The sequence below is a fragment of the Heloderma suspectum genome, chromosome 7 (genome assembly GCF_057233095.1).
Source record: "Heloderma suspectum isolate Gila_16-S chromosome 7, 16-S_ref, whole genome shotgun sequence".
Taxonomy (NCBI): domain Eukaryota; kingdom Metazoa; phylum Chordata; class Lepidosauria; order Squamata; family Helodermatidae; genus Heloderma; species Heloderma suspectum.
The window spans coordinates 45558825-45581681 of record NC_139464.1 but is presented as its reverse complement, the minus strand read 5'-3'; the positions used below and the strand labels follow the sequence as shown (position 1 = coordinate 45581681).

Sequence of the window (22857 nt, the reverse complement as noted above, 5' to 3'; positions counted from 1 at the left end):
ATGAGATTAAGAAGAGGTGGCAAGAATACACAGAAGAACTATACAGAAGAATTGATGCTTTCGAACTGTGGTGCTGGAGAAGACTCTTACGAGTCCCCTGGACTGCAAGGAGGTCAAATCAGTCCATCCTAAAGGAAATCAACCCTGAGTGCTCATTGGAAGGACAGATAATGAAGCTGAAGCTCCAATATTTTGGCCACCTAATGCGAAGAGAAAACTCCCTGGAAAAGACCCTGATGCTGGGAAAGACTGAAGGCCAAAGGAAAAGGGGACGGCAGAGGATGAGATGGCTAGATAGCATCACGGATGGAATGAATATGAACTTGAGCACGCTCCGGGAGAGAGCGCAGGACAGGAAGGCCTGGCGTGCTATGGTCCATGGGGTCACGAAGAGTCGGACACGACTGAACGACTGAACAACAACAAATATATATATATATCACACACTATGGGTTTTATCCAAACAAGAAGCTCAGTCCAGACAAGACGGAGGTACTGTTGGTCAATAGACAAACTAATCTGGGATTGGGGGTACACCCTGTTTCAGATGGGGTGGTACTCCCTCTGAAGAATTAGGTCCACAGCTTGGGCTGCTTCTGAACCCAGCACTACTCCTTGAAGGTCAGGTAGCTGCTGTGGCCAGGAACGCCTTTGCCTAACTTCAGTTAATGCACAAGAACTGCCTGGAGAAGGCAGTTCTGGCCATAGTGATCCATGCGTTAATCACCTCCCATTTAGATTACTGCAACACACTTTATGAGGGGATACCATTGAAGAGTGTTTGGAAACTGCAGCCAGTGCAAAATGTGGCATCCAGATTGCTTTTTGACACATGCTTTGTTAACTATATCACACTGGTCTTGTTTCAACTGTACTGCAATGGCTCCCTATTTATTTCTGGGCACAAGGTGCTGGTGCTTACCTATAAAGCCCTAGATGATTTGGGCCAGGATATTGAAAGACTGCCTTCTTTCATATGAACTTGCCTATAGTTTAAGAGCTTTTTGAACCTTTTGTATATCCCACCAACAAGAGAGTTTAGGTTGGTGGGAACACAAGATAGGGCCTTCTCTGTGGCAACACCATGCCTGTGGAATTCTTTTCCTCTTAGACTGCCCCCCTTTGTTCAGTTTTAGATGAATGTTTAAAACATTTTTGTTCCTCATGGCTTTTAAAGATTTTAAATGTATTCCCTCCGCACCACACACTGTTTTTAAGATTTTCTCCGGCTCTTAATTCTGTTGTTTGTAATGCTTTAAAGGGTTAAAACTGTTTGTGTTTTTTAAAGTCTTTATATTGACTTTCATTGTAAGTCACCTTGGGGGCCCTGTCTGGGCCAAAAGGTGACTTATACATTTATTTTTTTAAAAAGTCAGTATGTATTGATTATGTACAAGACCTCAATCCCAAATTAATTTGCTTGAAAGTAAGTACCGTTGATATAAAATGGAACTTTATTTTTCTAGTTTTGTTTTGTTTTTAGAATCAGAAGTTTAGTCTGGCAAAAGCCTGCATTTTTTAACAAGAAGTTTGTTCATATACAGAAATATTTGGAGGCTTTTGTGCTGGTACAATAAAGCTAACTTTTTGTGTTAAATCTTTTAGGGTAGTGTGACTGCAATGACTGTTTTTTTTCCTCTGGATACAGCTAGATTAAGACTTCAAGGTAAGCAAAAATATACTGTTATATATTTGTGAATGTTATCTTCAGTTTGGCTTTTTATTATTTACTGCATTCATAACCCACCATTCCTTTAAGATGTTCAAAGCAGCATACATGGAGCTGTCCCATTTTATCCTTATGACAATCCTGTGAGGTGGTTTAGGCTGTAAGCTAATGGGTTGCCCATGGCCACCCAGGGAGCTTCATGGCTGAGCAGGGCTTTAAACCAAGGTTTCTCCTGTCCAAGTTACCTCTAAAGCAGTTCTGACATTAGCAATTTGTAATCAGCTATTATTTTTCCTCAGGTTAGAAGAAAGTTTTCCAAAGGAAACAGTGTAGACCTATTGAAATGAGTGGGACTTAAGTTAGATAATTTAGACTAACATTGGATACAACTCCTTATTCCCATGAATAGAAATGGAAGAAGATGTGCTCATATTTTAAAAGTACACACATAGTTTTGCTTCCATACATGTACCTCCAATGTTTGGAAGAAAAAGATTGGTATGTCTAGAGCAGAGCTTTCCAAACTGTGTGCTGTGACACATTAGTGTGTTGGCGGCAGTGTGTAGGCGTGTCACTCAAAATGCAGAAAATTGTGCGGAAGGGCACTGCGGAGCTCCCTTACTCGCGTTTGCTTCCCTTGGCCCCTCCCCTGGAACTTCCTAAAGCAGCTAATGTTAAAGCAGCTAAGGTACGACGAGGAGTGTGGTAACGCTGGCTGCACGAGGAGTGTGGAGAATTCGGAATTCTCGTCAGAGACTCCTTTAATGGAGCAATTAGTTGTGAGTTACACCACCCCCAACTCTCGGCTGTGCTGAGCAGAGGAGTCCCCCGGAGGTCCTGGACTGGGACTGCACCGAGCGGGCTGTCCGTCATCTTGGCCAATCGGAACAGAGCTCAGTGGAGGCCAGAAGCCTTGGAATCAGCGTGCTCCCAATCACCCGGGCGAGCGCAGATGCAGGCTGTCACCCAGTCAACCCACCTGCTGCTGGCTGAAGGGAGGCCACCCTCCCAAACCCAATGTGGCAAACAGCAAGCCACCCACTATGTGGCACTTGTAATTTGATTTCTGCCATTTATTTTTATTTTTACTCTGCTGTAATTGTGGATTGACCACCCACCAGCAGTATAGCACTGGAGAGTGCTGGAACTGGACTCTGGACAGAGGCATTGCAAATATTTTCAGCAATATAGCCTTGTAGTGAGACATATATATTTACACCATTTTTGTTGGACTTTTGCTTCTCTACTTCATGTGTTTTTGCAGCTGAGCTCCTACCTGGGCCTATGTGTCCTAATATGTATTGTAAATACTTTAGTTAATTTTGTTTATTTTTCACATTTTCTCCTGGTCCTGATTCCTATCTTTATTTCACTTTATTACTGTGGGAGTGGAGCGCAGGTGCTGTTATTTTCATAAGAAAAAACAGAGAAAGATAAGCGCTAAAAACAGTCCTGTTATTTTCATATTTAGTTAATGCTAAGACCTAAAAATAAATCCGCATAGATTTATTCGTTACATTGCAGTTGAATTACCCGTAAAATGGATACGTTTCTAATTAAGAAAAGGAAAGCTGGTGAAGATGACATTTGCGATTAACAAAATGTAGCCGCTATAGAGGAAACTATGCAAGAATCAGCTGTTGAACCGTCTGTATTAGTACGTAAGAAGTGTAAAGGAACAATTTCTAAGCCTCGTTTACACAATAAAGATTATATGAAACTGGGGTTCACATTTTCTGGTAATGAAAACAATCCTTGTCCCCAGTGTTTAGTTTGTGGCTTGCAAATACTTGCAAATTAAAGTATGGTACCAAATAAATTAAAGTGTCATTTTACCTCAAAACACTGTCATTTGTCAGAAAAAACAGTAGAATGCTTTATTAGCTTTCAAAATCTATAAAGAAGCAGTCTGCATCATTCACAAAGAGAATGAAGACATCAGAGAAAGCTCAAAAGGCAAGTTACTTGATTGCTCAAATAATTGCCAGAAACGCTATTGCCAAAACCACCATAAAGGAATCTTGCTGTGCTATTGTTCGAACAATATTTGGGCCCAGATTTGAGATAGAAGTTAATAAAATCCCTTTGGCAGATAACACGATTGGAAGACGTATTCAAGACATGTCTGATGACATTAAGCAGCAAATGAAGGATATTTTTCAAGACAATATGATCTTTACATTGCAATTAGACGAAGCGACAGATGTCAGTGGGTTAGCACAATTACTGTTTTTTATACATTTCATTCATACTGACAGAATTATTGAGCAATCCTTGTGTTGTCCTGAACTTCCAATGAGAACTAGAGGTGAAGATATATTGCTTCATGAAGGAAAATAATTTGCAATGGTTAAATTGTGTAGGAATATGCACAGATGGCGCACCCTCAATGGTTGGTTCAACAAAAGGTTTTATAGCTTTAGCAAAGAAAGAGAATGAAAATATTATAATTACTCATTGCTTTTTACATTGCGAAGCACTAGTCGCGCAAACCATTGGAAATGAATTAAGAAAAGTTTTGAACAAAGTGGTTCAAATGGTCAATGACATTAAAAGTAGACCTCTTCAATCAAGATTATTTGCTCCTATTTGTGAAGAAATGGGGGCAAGGTTTAAAAAGCTTCTACTACACACAGAAGTTTGTTGGCTCTCAAGAGGTCGAGCGCTTTGCCGTGTATACGAATTGAGGGAAATTATGCTTAAATTTTTCAGGAAAATCAGCAAAATGAATTCTGCGATCTAATTCAAAACAAACTTTGGTGCACAAAATTGGCATGTCTTGCTGACATATTTGAACATCTGAATAAAATAAACACCAGTATGCAAGGAAAAGGAGAAAATATCTTAACAGCAGTAGATAAAATGTGTGCTATGAGAGACAAAATAGCAATTTGGAAAAGGAAAGTGAAAGAAGAATTTGAAATGTTTTCCAAAACTGCTGAGTGCCAGCTAAAATGTGATATCAGCTTGCAAATTGTTGACCATTTAACATTGCTTGGAGAGAAAGTTCATCATTACTTCCCAAATGTTGAAATCCAAGACTATGATTGGATCAGATCATAGTCTTGATCTATAAGATTTCACTTATTGAAGAAGAAGAATTAGCTGACATAAAAAATGATCGAAATCTGTTAATGATGTATGAGGAGGGTGACTAAGACAGCTTTTGGATTCGCATTTCAAAAATGCATCCAAACATAGCTAAAAGAGTGTTAAAAATTCTTCTGCTTTCTACTACATACATTTGTGAAGTATCCTTTTCAACGATGGCAAACTTAAAGACAATGAAATGTGGAAGCTTAAAAATGCTTGATGACAAAATCGAGTGTCTTCATCTAATATTCCACCAACTATTGAAAAGCTGTGTTCATCCCATCAACCTCATATATCCCATTAAAATGGTAAGTAGTTATTGGTGTTACTCAACTTTTTAAAATTCTTGCACATATTTACATACTGTTACTCATAAATGACAACAATGTTATTATCTTACAAATCATATATTTTTAAAAATATAAATTAAAGGTTTTCATGAGATATGTTGTGTCCCCATACATTTTGTTATTACAATTTATGTATGTGTCCATATCTCTTATAACGGGTTAGTTTAACCTCCAGTTTGCTAGAAAAACTGAATTACTGTGTTGCGAAATGATGTATGTCTAAAAAGTGTGTCACCAACATGAAGAGTTTGGAAAGCTCTGGTCTAACATATGAAATGGTATTGAGAAGTGTGAAGATGTTCTCAAGTGATCTCTAGCATATGTTCCTTTTTTTGAAATTCTGTGTTTGGGTCTTCGAGACCAGGCAGAGGAAGGAGACTTTTGAAACTGAAATCTGGGAAAGAATGTGATCACTTCTTGTAGAAGTCATAAATTAGTTAACTGTGAGGCAGGGGCGTTGCTAGGTTCTTAAAAGATCCGGGGCACAGGCCCATAACACATTTTTGCATATATATGTCTAAGTGCATGTCTAATATATATGTGTGTGTGTGTGTGCATGCCGTGTGCTTGCGTGTGTGTAGAGATTACATACATACATAAGTGTTCACTGACCCCCCACCCCACTTCAACTCAGACCCCAATTCAGCATTTTGGAAAACATCCTGCTTCTGCTCTGGCCAATTTGTAGTCAGACCGCTTCAGCTCAGCACCAAACTGAGTCAATGTTTGGAAAAATGAGTCTTTATGCTTCCTGTTGACTACCATGGGAAATTAGAAAAAAACTAACTTTTTTCTTTTGGTCAAAACTGGATGATAATTTCAGGCATAGTAGCCCCCTAGAAGGGGATTACACCTGCCCAATGTCAGAAAAATAGGTGCAGGGTTTATATTTTGATATTCTTTTAAAGGGAACTGCCAATAACATTTTAATTCCTTGGAAGAATTGGATAAAAATTTGAGGATTTATTGTCCCATCAGAGGATATGATGTCTGCCAAATTTCAGTATGCTAGCCACAAGGTTTTTTGTGCAAGGGTGGCCTTGACATTTTGAGGTCTCCAAAAGAGGGCATTCTTATCTCCCTATGTTTCTTGTGGACCATTGTTCTGAAAATTACAGACAGCCTACAGTTGTCCCTAAGTAAGAAACCAGCAAAGTTTCAGAAGGATAGGTGCAGCAGTTCATGTGGAAGGGGAGTTCTCCAATTTGAGGGAGGGAGTGATTTGCTTTCCCTTCTATTCACCCCTTCCCCGATAGTTTTTGGGTAAATTTGTATGAAAATGCACAGGTCGTTAGAGGTGTCTCCCAGGCAAGAAACATGCAAAGTTTCTTAAGGATATACATGCATTCTAATTTAGAATTACTAGAACTTATTTACATTTCACCAGTGTCAGCCGCAGGGGAACATGGGTAGGAAGGTGTTATTGCACTCATGTCCTGCTTGTAGCTTTCCTATGGGCATCTGGTTGGCCACTGTGTGAACAGAATGCTGGAATGGATGGATCTTGGTCTGATGCAGCATGGCTCTTCTTATGTTCTTAAATATAGAGTGCCTCTGAGCATGTGCAGAATGTTTTTCTTTCACCACTGAGCACTTACAATCTCCCCCTACCAATTCTGTTCCCCTCCATGCAACCATCCCTCCTCATCCTACCATCCTCCAGCAACTCTTCATAAAAACAGATGTCTTGTTTTGTGCAACTGCTCTCTATCTCCTCCTTGTTATGCACAAGCTCTCATTGTACCTTCCTCACCATAAATTTATTTGTGCCAAGACTTCACCAGGATTTAGCCAATGAGTCTGTTTTCAAAACTAGGGCTAAGTTATGGAGAAAATCTGAGCATGTACTAAGTGCCTTTCCCTCACCACTGAAGCTAGAGTTCATGCAAAAACACCCCAAACCCCCAAATGACAAAACATGCATAGGACTGAGCTGAAAAGGTAGTCAATTCATTAGACGGAATTGGGTAGGCACTGTATTAAGCTTGCAGTACCATGCTCACAACTCACATGCAGAACATCAAGGTGCAAACCTCCCTGCAAAAGTAACTTGTGCTGGAATCCTATGCACACTTTCCTGAGGATAAGCCTCATTAAACATAATGGGACTTCCTAGGAGGCATACATAGGATTGCATGAATTAGCAATATTTATCTCCTCTCCACTTAAAAAAACAAACCAAAGACTCCTTTTTAAAAAATTAAAGCTTTCTGTTCATAGGAACATAGGAAGCTGCCTTATACTGAGTCAAACCCTAGTCCACCTAGAATTGTTGATAATAACTGGCGGCAGCAGCTCTCCAAAGTTTCAGGCAGGATTCTTTCATAGCCCTACCTGGACATCCTGGGGATTGAACCTGGGACCTTCTGCATGCCAAGCATGTGCTCCACCACTGAGCTACAGCCCTTCCTATTGCTGGATAATGGCAACTGACAAACAAAACAGCCCCAGATTTGTTTCTTTGCAACCATGTGAACCCACTTTTCTCAAAGACTTAAGTGAGCAGAAGGAGAAAAACCAGCCCTCTTGTCTGTCTGTATAAAGTCATATACCGTTCAGAACTTCTCTTGCCCACCGAAGAGAATTCTCTTTAAGAATTCCCCAAGATATTCTCTGGGTGTAATAAAGAAGAGAAAGAAAGAAAGAAAGAAAGAAAGAAAGAAAGAAAGAAAGAAAGGGATAGGGGAAGGAAGATGAAAAGAAGAATGGTGATTGGAAGTGCAGGGGTGGGGGGTAGAGAGAATTCCCTAAGCCAAGTGGCTCCTTTCAGAGAGGTAGTACTAAAGAGGAATTTAGGAGGCTGTGCAGGGTTTGCAAGGATTGCACATACTTAAATTAACTTTATGAGGTGAGGTGGAGGGCTTTTCCTAGCTTTTTTAAAACTGTAGAACCTGTTCAGAAGCCTTAGCAGTTCCTTGATCATGATGCCACATAGTCCTAACCCTCCTTTTGGAATAATTTGAGTTCTGTAGCTATTTAGGAGAAATTAAAGTGGAGGGGGAGAAAGAAGTTTGTGGAGGCTGATTGGATCCTTTGCTGTACTGAAGCTACTAAACTTCTGCAGAAGCCAAAGGTTCCAGCTTGGGGCAGTAAAATCAGGTGCTGGGTGAAATACCAGTATTTCACATGGAGCTCTTTCTTCCCTTCCTTCTCCCTCTTCAAAATTTCATTGCAGGCAAGCTCCCAACAGTGGGCATGTAAGAGCAAAAAAGAAAAGTAGGGGGAGAGAGTTTTTTTGCCCCTCAAAACAAAAACAAAAAACCTACCCCAGAGATTAGGGATAGTGACCTCCTAATGGTCACCTTAAACACCTGATTAGGATCTCTAATCCCCTGGGTGACTTGACAGTTTTTACTTTTTGTTTTAGACTTTGAGAAAAGGGAACTTAACACATGGCTAGTGCAAAAGCCACTGGACCTAACTGTCTGAAATGTGGTAGGTTCAGTCAGCTCCATAGGGCCTGCGAGGTCCCCAAATTCCATGAATTCATGTGGAAGCACAAAGAAATTATAGTTCTTTACTTGACAGATTTTCTTGGAAAAAGCAAATTTTACCTGTGGCTAGCACAAAAGCCACTAGGCCTAACTGTCTGAAATTTGGCAGGCTCAGTCAGCTGTATGGGGGCTGCCAGGTCCCCAAATTCCATGCATGTATGCGGAAGCACAAAAAAATTATACCTCTTTGCTTTGACAGAGTTTCTTGAAAATAGCAAATTTTACCTGTGACTAGCACAAGTGCTACTGGACCTAACTGCCTGAAATTTGGCAGATTCAATCAGCTCCATGGGGGCTACCAAGCCTCCAAATTTCATGTATCTATCATACAAACTAAGCAAGTTATGGCCGTTTTTGTTTTCCAATGCAAGTCAATGGGAAAAAGGCAATTAGGACAGCTCAAAAGATCCGAGGCCTGTGCCCAGGTGGCCCCTCTTCTAACAACGCCACTGCTGTGTGGAGTGAATTCAAAGCAGCTTTAGACATGATACAGATGTGGGATGAGCAGGAAGCACAAGTTTCTTTTCCATTTTGTCCAAAATACTACTTCTGTAGTTTATTCCATTTCTTAATTGGTGGCTGGCTTACGTATCTCTCATAGAATCATAGAATCATAGAATAGTAGGGTTGGAAGGGGCCTACAAGGCCATCAAGTCCAACCCCCTGCTCAATGCAGGAATCCAAGTCAGAGCATCCCTGACAAATGGCTGTCCAGCCTCGTCTTAAAGGCCTCCAGTGTGGGAGAGCCCACCACCTCCCCAGGTAATTGGTTCCATTGCCGTATTGCTCTGACACTCAGGAAGTTTTTCCTGATGTTCAGCCGGAATCTGGCTTCCTGTAACTTGAGCCCATTATTCCGTGTCCTGCACTCTGGGATGATCAAGAAGAGATCCTGGCCTTCTTCTCTGTGACAACCTTTCAAGTACTTGAAGAGTGCTATCATATCTCCCCTCAGTCTTCTCTTCTCAAGGCTAAACATGCCCAGTTCTTTCAGTCTCTCTTCATAGGGCTTTGTTTCCAGTCCCCTGATCATCTTTGTTGCCCTCCTTTGAACCCTCTCCAGCTTGTCTGCATCCTTCTTAAAGTGTGGTGCCCAGAACTGGACACAGTACTCCAGATGAGGCCTAACCAGTGCTGAGTAGAGGGGAACTAGTACTTCCCGGGATTTGGAAGCGATGCTTCTATTAATGCAGCCCAAAATAGCATTTGCCTTTTTTGCAGCCACATCACATTGTTGGCTCATATTCAGCTTGTGATCGATGACAATTCCAAGATCCTTCTCGCTCGTAGTGTGGTTGAGCCACGTATCCCCCATCTTGTAACTGTGCATTTGGTTTCTTTTTCCTAGGTGCAGAACTTGGCATTTGTCCCTATTAAATGCCATTCTGTTGTTTTCTGCCCAGCGCTCCAGTCTATCCAGATCACTTTGAATTTTGTTTCTGTCTTCCAAAGTATTAGCTATCCCTCCCAATTTTGTGTCATCTGCAAATTTGATCAGCATTCCCTGCACCTCCTCCTCCAAGTCATTAATAAAAATGTTGAAGAGCACTGGGCCCAGGACTGAGCCCTGCGGTACCCCACTCGTTACCTCTCTCCAGCTTGAGAAGGTCCCATTGATAAGCACTCTTTGAGTCCGATTCTGTAGCCAACTGTGGATCCACCGGATCGTTGTTTCATCTAGCCCACTTTGAGCTAGTTTGCTCATCAGGATATCATGGGGCACTTTGTCGAAAGCTTTGCTGAAGTCGAGGTATATGATGTCTACAGCATTCCCACGGTCTACAAGGGAGGTGACTTGATCAAAAAATGAGATCAGATTTGTCTGGCAGGACTTGTTTTTGACAAATGCATGTTGGCTTCGAGTAATCACGGCATTGTTGTCAAGGTGCTTCCAGATGGATTGCTTTATGATCTGCTCCAGAATTTTCCCAGGGATTGATGTCAGACTGACTGGTCTGTAGTTCCCAGGTTCCTCCTTTTTACCCTTTTTGAAGATAGGGACAACGTTAGCCCTCCTCCAGTCATCTGGCACTTCCCCGGTCCTCCATGATTTCTCAAAGAGAATAGACAGCGGTTCTGAGAGTTCTTCTGCCAGTTCCTTTATGACTCTAGGATGCAGTTCATCTGGCCCTGGAGATTTGAACTCATTCAAAGTAATGAGGTGTTCCTTGACCATATGCCTGTCGATCTCAAGCTGCAATCCTGCCCCTTCAGCCTGTACTTCGCCTTTGCCAGGGGGGTCATAGACCCTCTTTTGGGAGAAGACTGAGCCAAAGTAGGAATTGAGCACCTCTGCCTTTTCTTTGTCATCTGTTATCATTTTGCCATCCTTATTTAATAGCTGAACAACCATTTCTTTCCTCTGCCTTTTACTATGCACGTAGCTGAAGAAAGCCTTTTTGTTGTTTTTAGCATCCCTCGCTAACCTCACCTCGTTCTCCGCTTTAGCCTTCCTGACGCCATCCCTGCAATTCTGTGCTACCTGCCTGTACTCTTCCTTTGTTACTTGGCGTTCTTTCCACTTCCTATATGTGTCCTTTTTTGTTTTCAGGTCATCCCTAAGCTTTTTGTGAAGCCACATTGGCTTCTTCTGTTGTCTTCCACCTTTTCTTCTTGTTGGAATTGTTTGTGATTGTGCCTTGAGAATTTCCTTTTTTAAAAGTTCCCACCCATCTTGGACTCCTTTTCTCGCTAGTATTGTTTGCCATGGGACCTTACTGATCATTGTTCTGAGTTTATTAAAATCAGCTTTCCTAAAATCCAGGGTACGCGTTTGAGTACACTCGGCTTTTGCTTCCCTTAGAACCAAGAACTCAAGTACAACATGGTCGCTTTCCCCCAGAGTTCCTGTAACTGCTACTTTATCCACTAAGTCATCTCTGTTGGTTAGGATCAAGTCAAGGATAGCCGATCCTCTAGTTCCTTCCTCTACTTTCTGTAGGAGGAAGTTATCCGCCACACAAGTCAGGAATTTCCTGGAGGGGCCATGTTTTGCAGAATTTGTCTCCCAACAAATATCGGGGAAATTGAAGTCCCCCATTACTACTACATCATGCTTCCTTAAAACATTGGCTATTTGCTTTTCAAAAGTTTCATCCTTGGCTTCTCCTTGATTGGGTGGCCGGTAGTAGACTCCGACCACCAGGTTCCTTTTATTCTTTGCTCCATTTATTTCAACCCAGATGCTCTCGATGGGGCTACCAAGCTCCTCCTCCTGTATTTCTGTGCAGAGATATGTATTTTTCACATACAGTGCAACCCCGCCTCCCTTTCTGTTCCTCCTGTTCTTTTTGAACAAGTTATATCCTTCAACTGCTGTATTCCAGTCATGAGAGTCATCCCACCAAGTCTCAGTTATACCTATCAAGTCATAATTTCCCTCCTGTATTAAGAGTTCAAGTTCGTTCTGTTTGTTTCCCATACTCTGGGCATTAGTATATAGACATCGAAGACCATGTGCTTCATAGTCTGGCTTTCTTCCTACATGTGTCTGAAGACTATTATTGGGCGCTATCAGCGCTGTTCTCTCCATTGCAGTGCATGCGCCTACGTCCATTGTTACCCCCAACATTACATCTCCCTTCCCCGTAGGATTCAGTTTAAAGCCCTCCTGATGAAGTTCTTCATGCTGTGGCCAAACACATTCTTCCCAGCCTTTGTGAGGTGCAACCCATCCCTAGCCAACAGCCCATCTTCCAGGAAGTATAGCCCGTGGTCTATTAGTAAGACAGTAAAAGTTCTGTTTAACATGAAACAGAGAAGTCTGGAGATGGGAAATGCAAGGCACTTGTAGTTTTTGTCCCACCTGCTTTACCATTTATTTATTTATTTATTTATTTATTTCATTTCTATTCCGCCCAATAGCCGAAGCTCTCTGGGCAGTTCACATAAATTAAAACCACAAAGTGCAGCATAAAACAATACAAAACAATTGTTTATTTATAAAATACCATCACACCTGAAGTTGCCCTCAGGTCGATATTGGAATGAGTAATGAGTAATTATTTTAACTTTTCTTCCAGTTGATGAAAAACGCAAATCTAAAAGAACGCACACGGTTCTGTTGGAGATAATAAAAGAAGAAGGCCTGTAAGTACAGAACCTTTTACTGAAGTAGAACTAACTCAGTGTCACAGGCCGTAATTTGCATCAGGCAGGAGGGCACCCCTAGAGTCCAGTCGTTGTATGATCTAATAAAAATACAAGTCATTGAAAAAGGGATTGTGTAAAAAGCACATTATAGAATTGTTTGTGATTATATTTGTTCTGTAATTCAAAACACCCTTACTTACAATAAAAAACAAGGAATCGAGCACTCTCTAGTAAGAGAACTGCTGCAACACTTTTTTTAGTGCTACAGTAAGAATTCCCAGGCAGGCATGGAATGGGCTGAAACTCCCCATGTTTTTAAAGCCCTCATTGTGAACTGAATAATGTTGCTAATTATGATAAGAAATAGTTGTAGTAATTTATTGCAAGTCAATAAACCTTCATAATATAATAAGGAATGATTTTTGACAGAAAATATTTGAACGGTGATGCTGTTGCTTCTCCCCCTCCAACTTTAGATACTATTTTCTGTTTGTCCATCAGTAAAACGTATTTGGTCCTGCACACATTAAATCAGAAATAAGTGCTACTGAGTTCAATTAGATTTAACACCATTCTTACTAATAAAAGATATTTGGGTCTACAGTTTAGTCAGTCACTTTGTTTTTTGAAGGCCTACCCAAAACCTGTTTTGCAGGTAAATATTGTGAATGTTTCGGTATGGGTCAGGCTGCAGATGTTGTTGCTTTGCTTCTTGCCAATGGCGGTTGCATGATTTTTACTTTTTGCTTTTGTTTGTTCCTCAGCCTTGCACCATATCGAGGGTGGTTCCCTGTCATCTCCAGCCTTTGTTGTTCCAACTTTGTCTATTTCTATACATTTAACAGTTTAAAAGCTTTGTGGGTCAAAGGTCATCATTCAACCACAGGAAAAGACTTGGTTCTTGGGGTGGTTGCAGGTAATGAAATCCTACCAGATGTGCTACAGGTTTGTTGAAATTGAGGGGTTTAATGAATTCATGAACTTAGCTTAAAGTCATTGTATCTGTGTGTTTTGAACTTGGAAGATTTACATGAAGACTTGCTTCATCACCTTTCTTCATATGCAATCCTTCATATTGTTCTGTAAAGAAGTGCCTTTTATTTTACATGCCATGAGCTCTTCTACCTATGTTACTTTACTTTGCATTAAGTCAGAGAATGTATTTGTGAGTACTAAGGTGTGTTCCTGTTATGAGAAGTAAACTTGCTTTTCCTGCTTGGCATAGCAGATTATGTACATCATCACACCTCACCTTGCCAACTCTCAATATGGTGAAGAACTAGAGCAAGGCAAGGTCATTGCCCTTTCTGCGCATGTGTCTCTCTTTTTAAAATCCTCAGTCTGTGTGTCTGCTGTTCTTTTGGGATGTGCTCTTCTATATTAATTATTTTGTACATTGAAGCTAAAGTGAGGATTAATTCTGGTTGTTATTTTAAATTTTCTTAGGCATCTTTTTATTTACCTTTGTTTGTGTTGCCTCAGGTGTAGTGAATGTATTGTTGACTACTCCACTCTGGGTAGTGAACACCCGTCTGAAACTCCAGGGGGCAAAATTTAGAAATGAAGAGATTATACCGACCAACTACAACGGCATTGTAGGTAGGCATTTGCTATTTCTTTGAGGAGATTTCATGTTGGTATTGGGCTGATGGCTTTGTTGATAGCAAGCTCTTATTTGCACTACAGACAATAGGGCAAGTGTCTTCATTTGCTATTATGCATTTCAGAACAAATATATGGACACTGCCCATTCTAAAACCACAAAGTGGATTATCAACAAAGAGTAAAGGCAGACATATTATAAGAAGAGAGCTCATAGCTCATTCCTCTGAGATGGGGCGAGCTTGAATTTGTCAATGAAATCAGATATGTATACCAGCAAATCCAACAGTAACTCAGGAATCACTTCTCTTTCTCTTCTCCCATGCTTCAGGCGGCCTATCCCCCTTGAAATATAGAATTGAAAAGTGCCACACATTTAATCAGTCAGTTGTCCCCTACTAATAATTATAAAAAGGAAATATTTGGCAAATTGCAAAACTGCTGAAGGGATGGGAGGGAGGTTTTCTGGTGGCAGTATTGGGAGAAGCAGGCAATCAGCACTAGGAACAGCGAGCTTCTACCTCAGCTGCAAAATCGTTTATTTTAGAGTTACAACCTAGAGAATTATGATATACTTGAACTCAATGGAGAGAGTGTAGCCCTACTGCTCTAAAGATGCTGTGTGTCTCTTTTTCCTAAAGTGGCATTGCTTCAGTGGTGGTGTAAACTTACATATCTAACAGATGAGATGGAGGTGGGGTTCAGGATCCAGTAGCAAAAACAGTTACATACATTCCAGCTTGCAGGATGGATTTTTTTTTTTAAAGGAGTTTGTAAATTTAAAGTGGACTTTTAAAGATTTTGAACTGGGTGTTATAACTTTTTAATTTCCTACAGAAATTACAGAAACTGGTTTAAAATAAAATCAGAATTTAATACAGAATCTTAGTTTTTATCTTATTGCATTCAACTTTTTAAAATACGTAGTTAAAGACTTTTTTCATATGTGAAGAGCAAACCATGTTAGAAATATCTGCCTTTTGAGATCAAGCATTATAAATATAGCACAATAACATGCACGCTATATTAATTATTCATGACTCAAGAATCCTCTTGTAGAGCTGTGTTGTTCATACAAATTCACTCATGCTTGAAAAAAGATAGAAATACTGGGTTCCATTCAAAATTGTGTGAATGGATTTCCCCTTCCTCTCCTCCACCCTCTTCCCTGCACACAACCTAAATCTGTTCCATGGGGTCCCCCAGCCTTCCAGAGATTATTTTGTGGGAGGGAAGGGAGGGCTGAGTGGGGAAGGAGGCTGTTGTACGACACATTGGGTGTGTCGTACAAGCATTTCCACCCTCCCTGCCCCAGAATGCCCTCAGACATGCCCCTTTTCAGCCGCTCTACACTCCTCTTGTGAGAGCAGAGGATGAGGCTGTTCCGAGCTGCCTCCAAGGCAGCGCAGAAGTGGGGGGAGGTCGGTTCCTGGAAAACAGGATATCCTATGGCCGTCTAGCCACTGTCTAATGACCATAGGATTGCTCCCTCCATAAATAAATAAAGATGGTGGCTAGGAATTGGGAAAAGAAATCACAGCTGTTTGATCAACCCCTGACTCCTATATTTCACTAGAATCATCAGCTAAACTCATCTGGATGCATATATTATGCCCTCTATCTCTATGATGCTCAGTTCTGAAATTTCAAATATCTATGACTAACTGCTAAACAAATAATATGGAGGTCTGCTTTCAGTTGTGAAAAAACACTGATCTGGCCGGTAAGTACCTTTCCTTCCATCTGAAAAGATGGGTGAGCATTTAATCCTCAAGTAACTGGTCTTGTTAAATTACGTTAGATACATACAGAGATAAGGTGTACAAACTCCCCTAGTAGTACAAAGGCTCTGTGTAGTTGCAACTTGACATGTTTCAATTGTTATATCAACTGATTTGTATATACTTCTTGTTTAGACAATACCTGAAGTACAAAAGAAAGATGGTGGTAGTAAATCAGGATGTAAAGAGAATAGGAATACAAAATACGTACTTTGAGTTTCCTGTCTAGGGGCAGTATGCTATTGTGCTCATGCACCAGCAAGACTATTTGCAAGTGCAGTGGGGAGCTAGAGGTTCTAAAAGCAACCCCAAATGAGCAGAAATGCTAATTTTCAGAACGGGGCAGAAGGAATTTGCAGAAAGGGAAGGGTTAATTTTAGAACTGCTAACTCTCCATTCTGCAAGTGGTCAGTCCTGCTGCTGCAACACAATCAGCGGGAGGGCAGAGGTTCCATTAAATACTGCCCTAGACTGGAAGGCAAATGTGGAAGTTTACAGTGAATGATGCTAGACCGCCAAATGTATTACAGGGTGGCAGACAAAAGGTGTAACTAACTGCAAGCAGGCTGTTAAAGATTCTTGTTGCCCCTCTTCATCTTTCTCATCAGATGCCTTTAATCAGATAAGAAGAGATGAAGGAGTCCTGGCTTTGTGGAATGGTACTTTCCCCTCACTTCTGTTAGTGTTCAATCCTGCCATACAATTCATGTTCTATGAAGGGCTTAAGCGGAAGATTTTGAAGACTCAACTGCAGGTGAGATTTCAAGGCCTGAAATCAAGATGATGTTAAATTCTGATGTCAGAAGTTGGTCCCATAAAAATATTTCTTTACCTACTTCATTAACTAGGGAGGTAGTGGGCTCTCCCACACTGGAGGCATTCAAGATGAGGCTGGACAGCCGTCTATCAGGGATGCTTTGACTTAGGTTCCTGCATTGAGCAGGGGGTTGGACTCGATGGTCTTAAAGGCCCCTTCCAACCCTACTATTCTATGATTCTATGATTAAGCTTAAATATTGGTAGATTTGTTTCTGCATTCAGGTAACTATTTATTTATACTGTTACAGCTTTCCTCGTTGGATGCATTTGTCATTGGAGCAATAGCCAAGGGGATTGCCACTACCCTCACTTATCCTATGCAGACAGTACAGTCAATTTTACGGGTAGGTATCCATTTCACCAAATCACTTTTATTTTATTGTTTCTATATATAATTACCTTTGGCCAGTACTTTACAGCTCAAACAGGCCAACATTTATTCCATCTGATTGTTCTTAATTTATTGCTGTGGTAGAAGAGGACAGCTTAACCAAGTCAAGAAACTTTTAGGAAACTGTTTAATAGTAATCATCACTAATTAATCTTGGATATGTTGTGTTTGCAACAACAACAAAACCACCTGCATCAAATGTGGGTTTCTGGTTCTGAACATAAATAGAAATTTTATTTGGGAGCGGGGAGGTGGGATATGTAATTGATCTAGAGTTTTGTGTTTTAGCTACATGTGATTCCCCTAGTTCTAAAGTTCTAAAGGCAACTTAGCCAAAATGGAGACTGCATAATTTCATTTAGCACTTAGTCAGGATTTCTTACTTGCCTTCCTACATAGAAGTTGTATGTCACCTTTCTACCTGGGGATAGGGCCTGGCAGCCCCATATTCTTTTCTTTCTAGGATTTCTGTTCTTTGGTGTTCTCTACCACTACAGCCTTGGTGATCTCCATAATTTTGATGCATGTGAGTTTCCTTGATGAAAGTTTTATTTTTAATTGTACAGATACATACACGCTCTCTTTATAATTTCTGGAGGGTGTGAAGTTCTAACTTGAAGAAAGAACATATTAGTACTGAATACGTGAGAACTAGTTGAATACAGGGCTGGTTCCCTGATATCAGATCTTAATCATAGTAAACAAATCATTGTACTGAATTGTTATGTCTAGATAAGCAAACAATAGAATTGAAAAAGCTTGTTCACGGTATTCTTCATTGTTCTTTCGTGCCTGAAATTACAAAATGCCACTGGTTTTTCTGGTGTTACACTTCCCCAAAAAGAAGTTAGGAGGAAAATAATACAGGAAAAACTATTCATTTTGTCTCCTTTTCAGTTTGGACATCACCGACTGAATCCTGAAAACAAGAGACTAGGTAGTCTTAAAAATGTTCTCTATCTTCTTCGACAGAGAATAAAGTAAGCTTTGTATTTTTAAAAATATTCTAACCATAAGTACATATGGATCTTAATATTGGGTTCCTCCTATCCAATTGGATATCCCTGATAAATTACTGTGGATTGTGTACAATTGTCTTGACTATAAATGGCTAAATATTTACAAAGAAATTTCTTTCCGAATTAAACATTTGATCTTAAAGTGTTAACACTTTCATGCGAGATCAGTAATCCTCTCTATGGAGCCTTTTGGTTCTTCACACTTGAAATAATACGGAAAAGCTGGCCATTCTTTCCCAAATGTAATGTTTACTTCTGTTGACTACCTAATTATCTATCCCCCCATATTTACTCCAGCTTTCCACTCAATAGGCATGTAAGACAGTTTACAACAATAAAACAATCCTATGATAGGATAAGATATAGATATATCAACCCAGTTTACTAAAAACAGCATGAAAAGCAGCATGCAAGAAAAGGGGGAGCTGTTAATATTCCTCATCCCAAAGGTCTGCCAAAATAGTAAATACTACTTCTGCCTCCAGAAGTGAAGCCCACTTCAAGGCCTTTGGTGCCAAGCCAGGAGGACATGGTTTCCAATGGAGAAGTGGTACTCTTTCCTCTAGCCAAGGTTCCAGACCCAACCTACACATGTATTGAGGTAATATTTGGAGAGCATCCTCTAGGTGCCCCCACCATTTGATGACCAGAGAGAACCTTGGAGAGAGAATTCAGTGGCACCCCATTCACTGAATTTCTTCCCCATTCATTGAATTTCTTCCCAGGGAGGCCCACCTGGCAAAAGGATAACAATGTTGTTATCCCTTTGGCACCAGGCAAAGACATTTGTTATTCTCTCTAGCTTTTTAATGTGTCTTAATGTACATAGTTTTAAACACGTTATGATTCTTAATGTCTTATTTTTGGAATTTGTTGTTGTTTTTGTAAACTGCTGCAGAAGCTTTGCTGAAGGGCAGTACACAAAACTTTTTAAACAAATAGACAAGATGTTTGCAATAAACACTGGCCTGGAAACTGGACTCGCAGTGGGAGGAAGCAAAAAGTGAGGGAAGCTTAGGTTTCTCTCCTTTCTGCCACTTCTCTGCTGAAAATGTGCCATCCCAATATCTCTTTACAAAGAAGAAATGGTAGTGTATAGTTTGCCTTGGGCAGCTACATAAAGGCAATAGGCTGCTGGCTCACAGGGCATCATAGCAGAGAGCATTCAATAGTCTTTGACATCTTTGCTATTTTTTGGCTGTAAGATTTGTATTCAGCTCTTAGTGGGCAAAATATTTGGTTTAGTTTCTTTCATGATTAGTCATGCACAAAGATAATAGTTGGACTAGTCAATGGACATCACCTCCTTAAAACCTTAGTGATCTTTAGTAGTGGTTGATGAAGAGAGGGGCTGTCATCCCTCGTCATAAATTGTGGATGAAATGAGAAATTACCTGCCATGTTGTTATAACTGAAGGTACTTTTTTTCTATATATTAAACCTCTTTCTTTATAGGCGCTTCGGATTAGCAGGACTCTATAAAGGGCTGGAAGCAAAGCTGCTCCAAACGGTCCTCACTGCTGCACTGATGTTCCTAGTCTATGAAAAACTTACTGCTGCTACTTTCATAGTCATGGGATTAAAGCGTTCATTGAAGAACTGAAGTATGGGCTTCTACAGCACATTAAGCTTAGGAAAAGGAAATTACTTTTGGGAAACTAGAAAGGCACAATCTGGGGAATGACTGCATGCCATAGACGGTTTCATCTCAAAGGCTACAATAGTATTTTACTATGTTCTCATTCTGAATGAATGCTTCAGAATATGCCTGAAAGTATGCTTGAAGTGTATTCTGAAGTGTCTGCTGCCAGTCATTGTAGGATGATTTGATCATCTTCTTGGAGTTTTGGATTTAGGAAGTAAAATGGAAACATTCATTATACTCCTTGGTTGGGTTTAGTTTCTCTCTCTGTGGGAATGAGGGTATTTCTCATTGTATTCAATTTTTCTTGCATTTTAAAGTACCATTCCATCATTCATTCTCCATTTGCTATCAGATTGTGTTTCAGGGATTTGATATTGTATAACTTCTTCATGAGTGGCCCATTAAAGGACTTCATAGAGAACTATGCTTTTAGTATAAGCTTTATTTTCTTTTATTGGCTAAAAAAAAAAGAGTTGTCCTAGAAGAGCTGTCTTGTGGTCTCTTTTGCCTCCCCATGTAGTGGCCTAAGAACTATGTGAATGCAATCAGAATGTGTTCTTTTAAGCACCAGCTTTCTTAGTATCTTAATGCTCTAGTCTATATTATTTGCCAATCTACTTTCTTAAGATTTTATAATATTCACCAATGGTTGAAGTTAAGTCATCTGGGAACTGATCGAACTTCCATATCATTATTCATGTTGGATTCCTGAAGCTTAAGAAATTGAATAATTCCTTGCATTTTCTTCTCTCCTTCTGTTACATGACATATCAAACATAAAATGAAGACTTGGGGTTTCACTTTTTATTAACTTAAAGATGCAGTAATTTGTGTTGTACAACAAAGGACATGAATATATATAGATGGAAATGTATGGAGGAGTAGCTGTGTTAGTCTGTTTAAAGCAAAGAGAACAGTGGGTTGTGGCACCTTAAGGACACATTTATTATGACATAAGCTTATATGGGTTGTAGCCCTTGTGCATTTGCCAAAGTAGGCTGTGGCCCCACTGTCACAGTACATTATTCTTTAATGTGCCACAGGAGCTTTTATTGTAAATAATACACTTGATGAGGAAGCATTAAGAAACAGACAGCCTTGTTAAACCTCTGCTGTAGCTGCTTGATGTACATAGGATTTTGTGGCCATAACTACAGCAGAGTGGGAAAGGGTTGCACCAAAGGTGGGTTACAATTTTTAGACAAATGTTGCAATACTGACTTGATGGTCCCTTCAGAAACTGATGACACAGGCTCCCTAGCTTAGGCTCCTTTGCTTCTGCCTTCCCACAGAGCTCACATCAGCCCCATGGTGACCTTTCTGCACCCCCCCCCCCAAAGAGCCACATTGCTTGGGGTTTTCCCAGTACTGGCACAGTGTTGTGGGCTCCTCTTGGCAACAAAGCAATGGGATGTGTTATACAAAACACTAAACTCAGTTATAAGACTCCCATGCTGGACTACTGACTTCCTTTGACAGTGCTAAGTGAAAAAGAGAGTAAACACCACTTGCATATTGATCATAAGCTATTGGGCAGCTTTTCCAGGCTACTTGTCAATACCAAAATGGTTTTGTTAATCTTTGGGACAAAATGCAAAAGAGACCAAGCAGAATAAGACCATCATTTCTGTAAGTGTGCCTAGCACCAGTCATATTATGGCTTTTTCACCAAAGGCAATGGGCTGTTCTGTTGCTGATGAATCACTCCTGAATAAAGAACAGCATACTGGCAGTGCCAGAACTTGAACGTTTTTGGCCACATGGCTCACAGTTGTACTTTGATGTTACAGCAAGGGAGTGGAGCAGAGGATAAAGCACATAAAGAGGATAAAGATGATAAAGGCTGGCCAAGTGCCCTGAGTGGATGTGACATAAGAACATAAGAAGAGCCATGTTGGATCAGACCAAGGGTCCATCTAATCCAGCATTCTGTTCACACCGTACCCAACCAGCTGTCTGGGGGAAATCCTCAAGCAGTACATGAGTGGAACAGCACCTTCTTGCTCATGTTCCCTAGCAACTGGTGCACATACTGCATCTGATACTGGAGGTGGCATATAGCCATCATGACTAGTAGCCATTGATAGCCTTCTCCATAAATTTCTCCAGTGTCCTTTTAAAGCCATCCAAACTGGTGGCCATCGCTACATCTTGTAGTGAATTCCATAGTTTAACTATGAGTAGTGTGAAGACGTCCTTCCTTTTATGAATCGCCCACTAATCAGCTTTGTGGGATGATCCCGGGTTCTAGTATTATGACATACACATTTGCATGTACCTGGGATGTATATGCCTGGCATGGATGGTCTGGCTGGTGTGTTTATGTGTTGCACATGTTCACAGCTAGGGTGGACTGGCACAGCTGGATGGCTAGCTTGCTCTATGTGTGCATGTCTAGCATAGGCAGGCTGGCTTTTGTGTTTGTGACTTGGATAAGTCACTTCTCTCATTCTCCAGCTGTAAATTGGAAGAATTGTATGCAAATGCTTAATTCTCTAATCATGTACTGAATATACATGTAATATGTATTTTATTTATCTTGAAATGTGGCTCACCTGTTTATATTACCTGGTGTTATTTGTTCTGCATATGTGTTATTTGTCCATGCTTTCTCCTTATGATGACATTCATGTGGTTTGGCTTATGTTGAGTTGATCTGTGGGAGCCTAAAATATGTGTGGATATTCTGCTTGGCAGGTGTGGCAATGCACTTCAGACGAGCAAAGATTTTCTGCTGCTATTCCCTTCTCCCAGCCAATCAGGCTCTGTCCATTGACTTCACCTGTGCTAGTATTTTAATAATCTGATACTGGCAACACTACATAGAACTTGTACAAAAGGGAGTTTCCTATGGGTCTGATAGAGTATGTTAATAGAAAGCCAGAAGTGCGAGAGGAAGAAC

General features: G+C 40.5%; 1 protein-coding gene across 7 annotated transcripts in view; it reads left to right on the top strand.

Annotated features, from left to right (window-relative positions):
* The window catches only part of SLC25A17 (solute carrier family 25 member 17), a 30376-nt gene extending 7876 nt beyond the window's left edge, over positions 1-22500 (top strand). For 3 of the 7 annotated variants that reach the window (XM_084809939.1, XM_084809936.1, XM_084809938.1), the window contains 9 exons: positions 1606-1666; positions 12629-12695; positions 13463-13614; positions 14181-14297; positions 16690-16835; positions 17149-17244; positions 17755-17817; positions 18189-18271; positions 19766-22500. In XM_084809939.1, the coding sequence (XP_084666065.1) occupies positions 1621-1666; positions 12629-12695; positions 13463-13614; positions 14181-14297; positions 16690-16835; positions 17149-17244; positions 17755-17817; positions 18189-18271; positions 19766-19913 (918 nt within the window). In that variant the 5' untranslated portion in view covers positions 1606-1620 and the 3' untranslated portion in view covers positions 19914-22500. Of the gene's footprint in view, positions 1-1605; positions 1667-12628; positions 12696-13462; positions 13615-14180; positions 14298-16689; positions 16836-17148; positions 17245-17722; positions 17818-18188; positions 18912-19765 lie in introns of all 7 variants that reach the window. The other 4 variants (XM_084809937.1, XM_084809940.1, XR_014784304.1 and 1 more) reach the window with 3 other exon arrangements.
* The last annotated feature ends 357 nt before the right edge of the window (positions 22501-22857 follow it).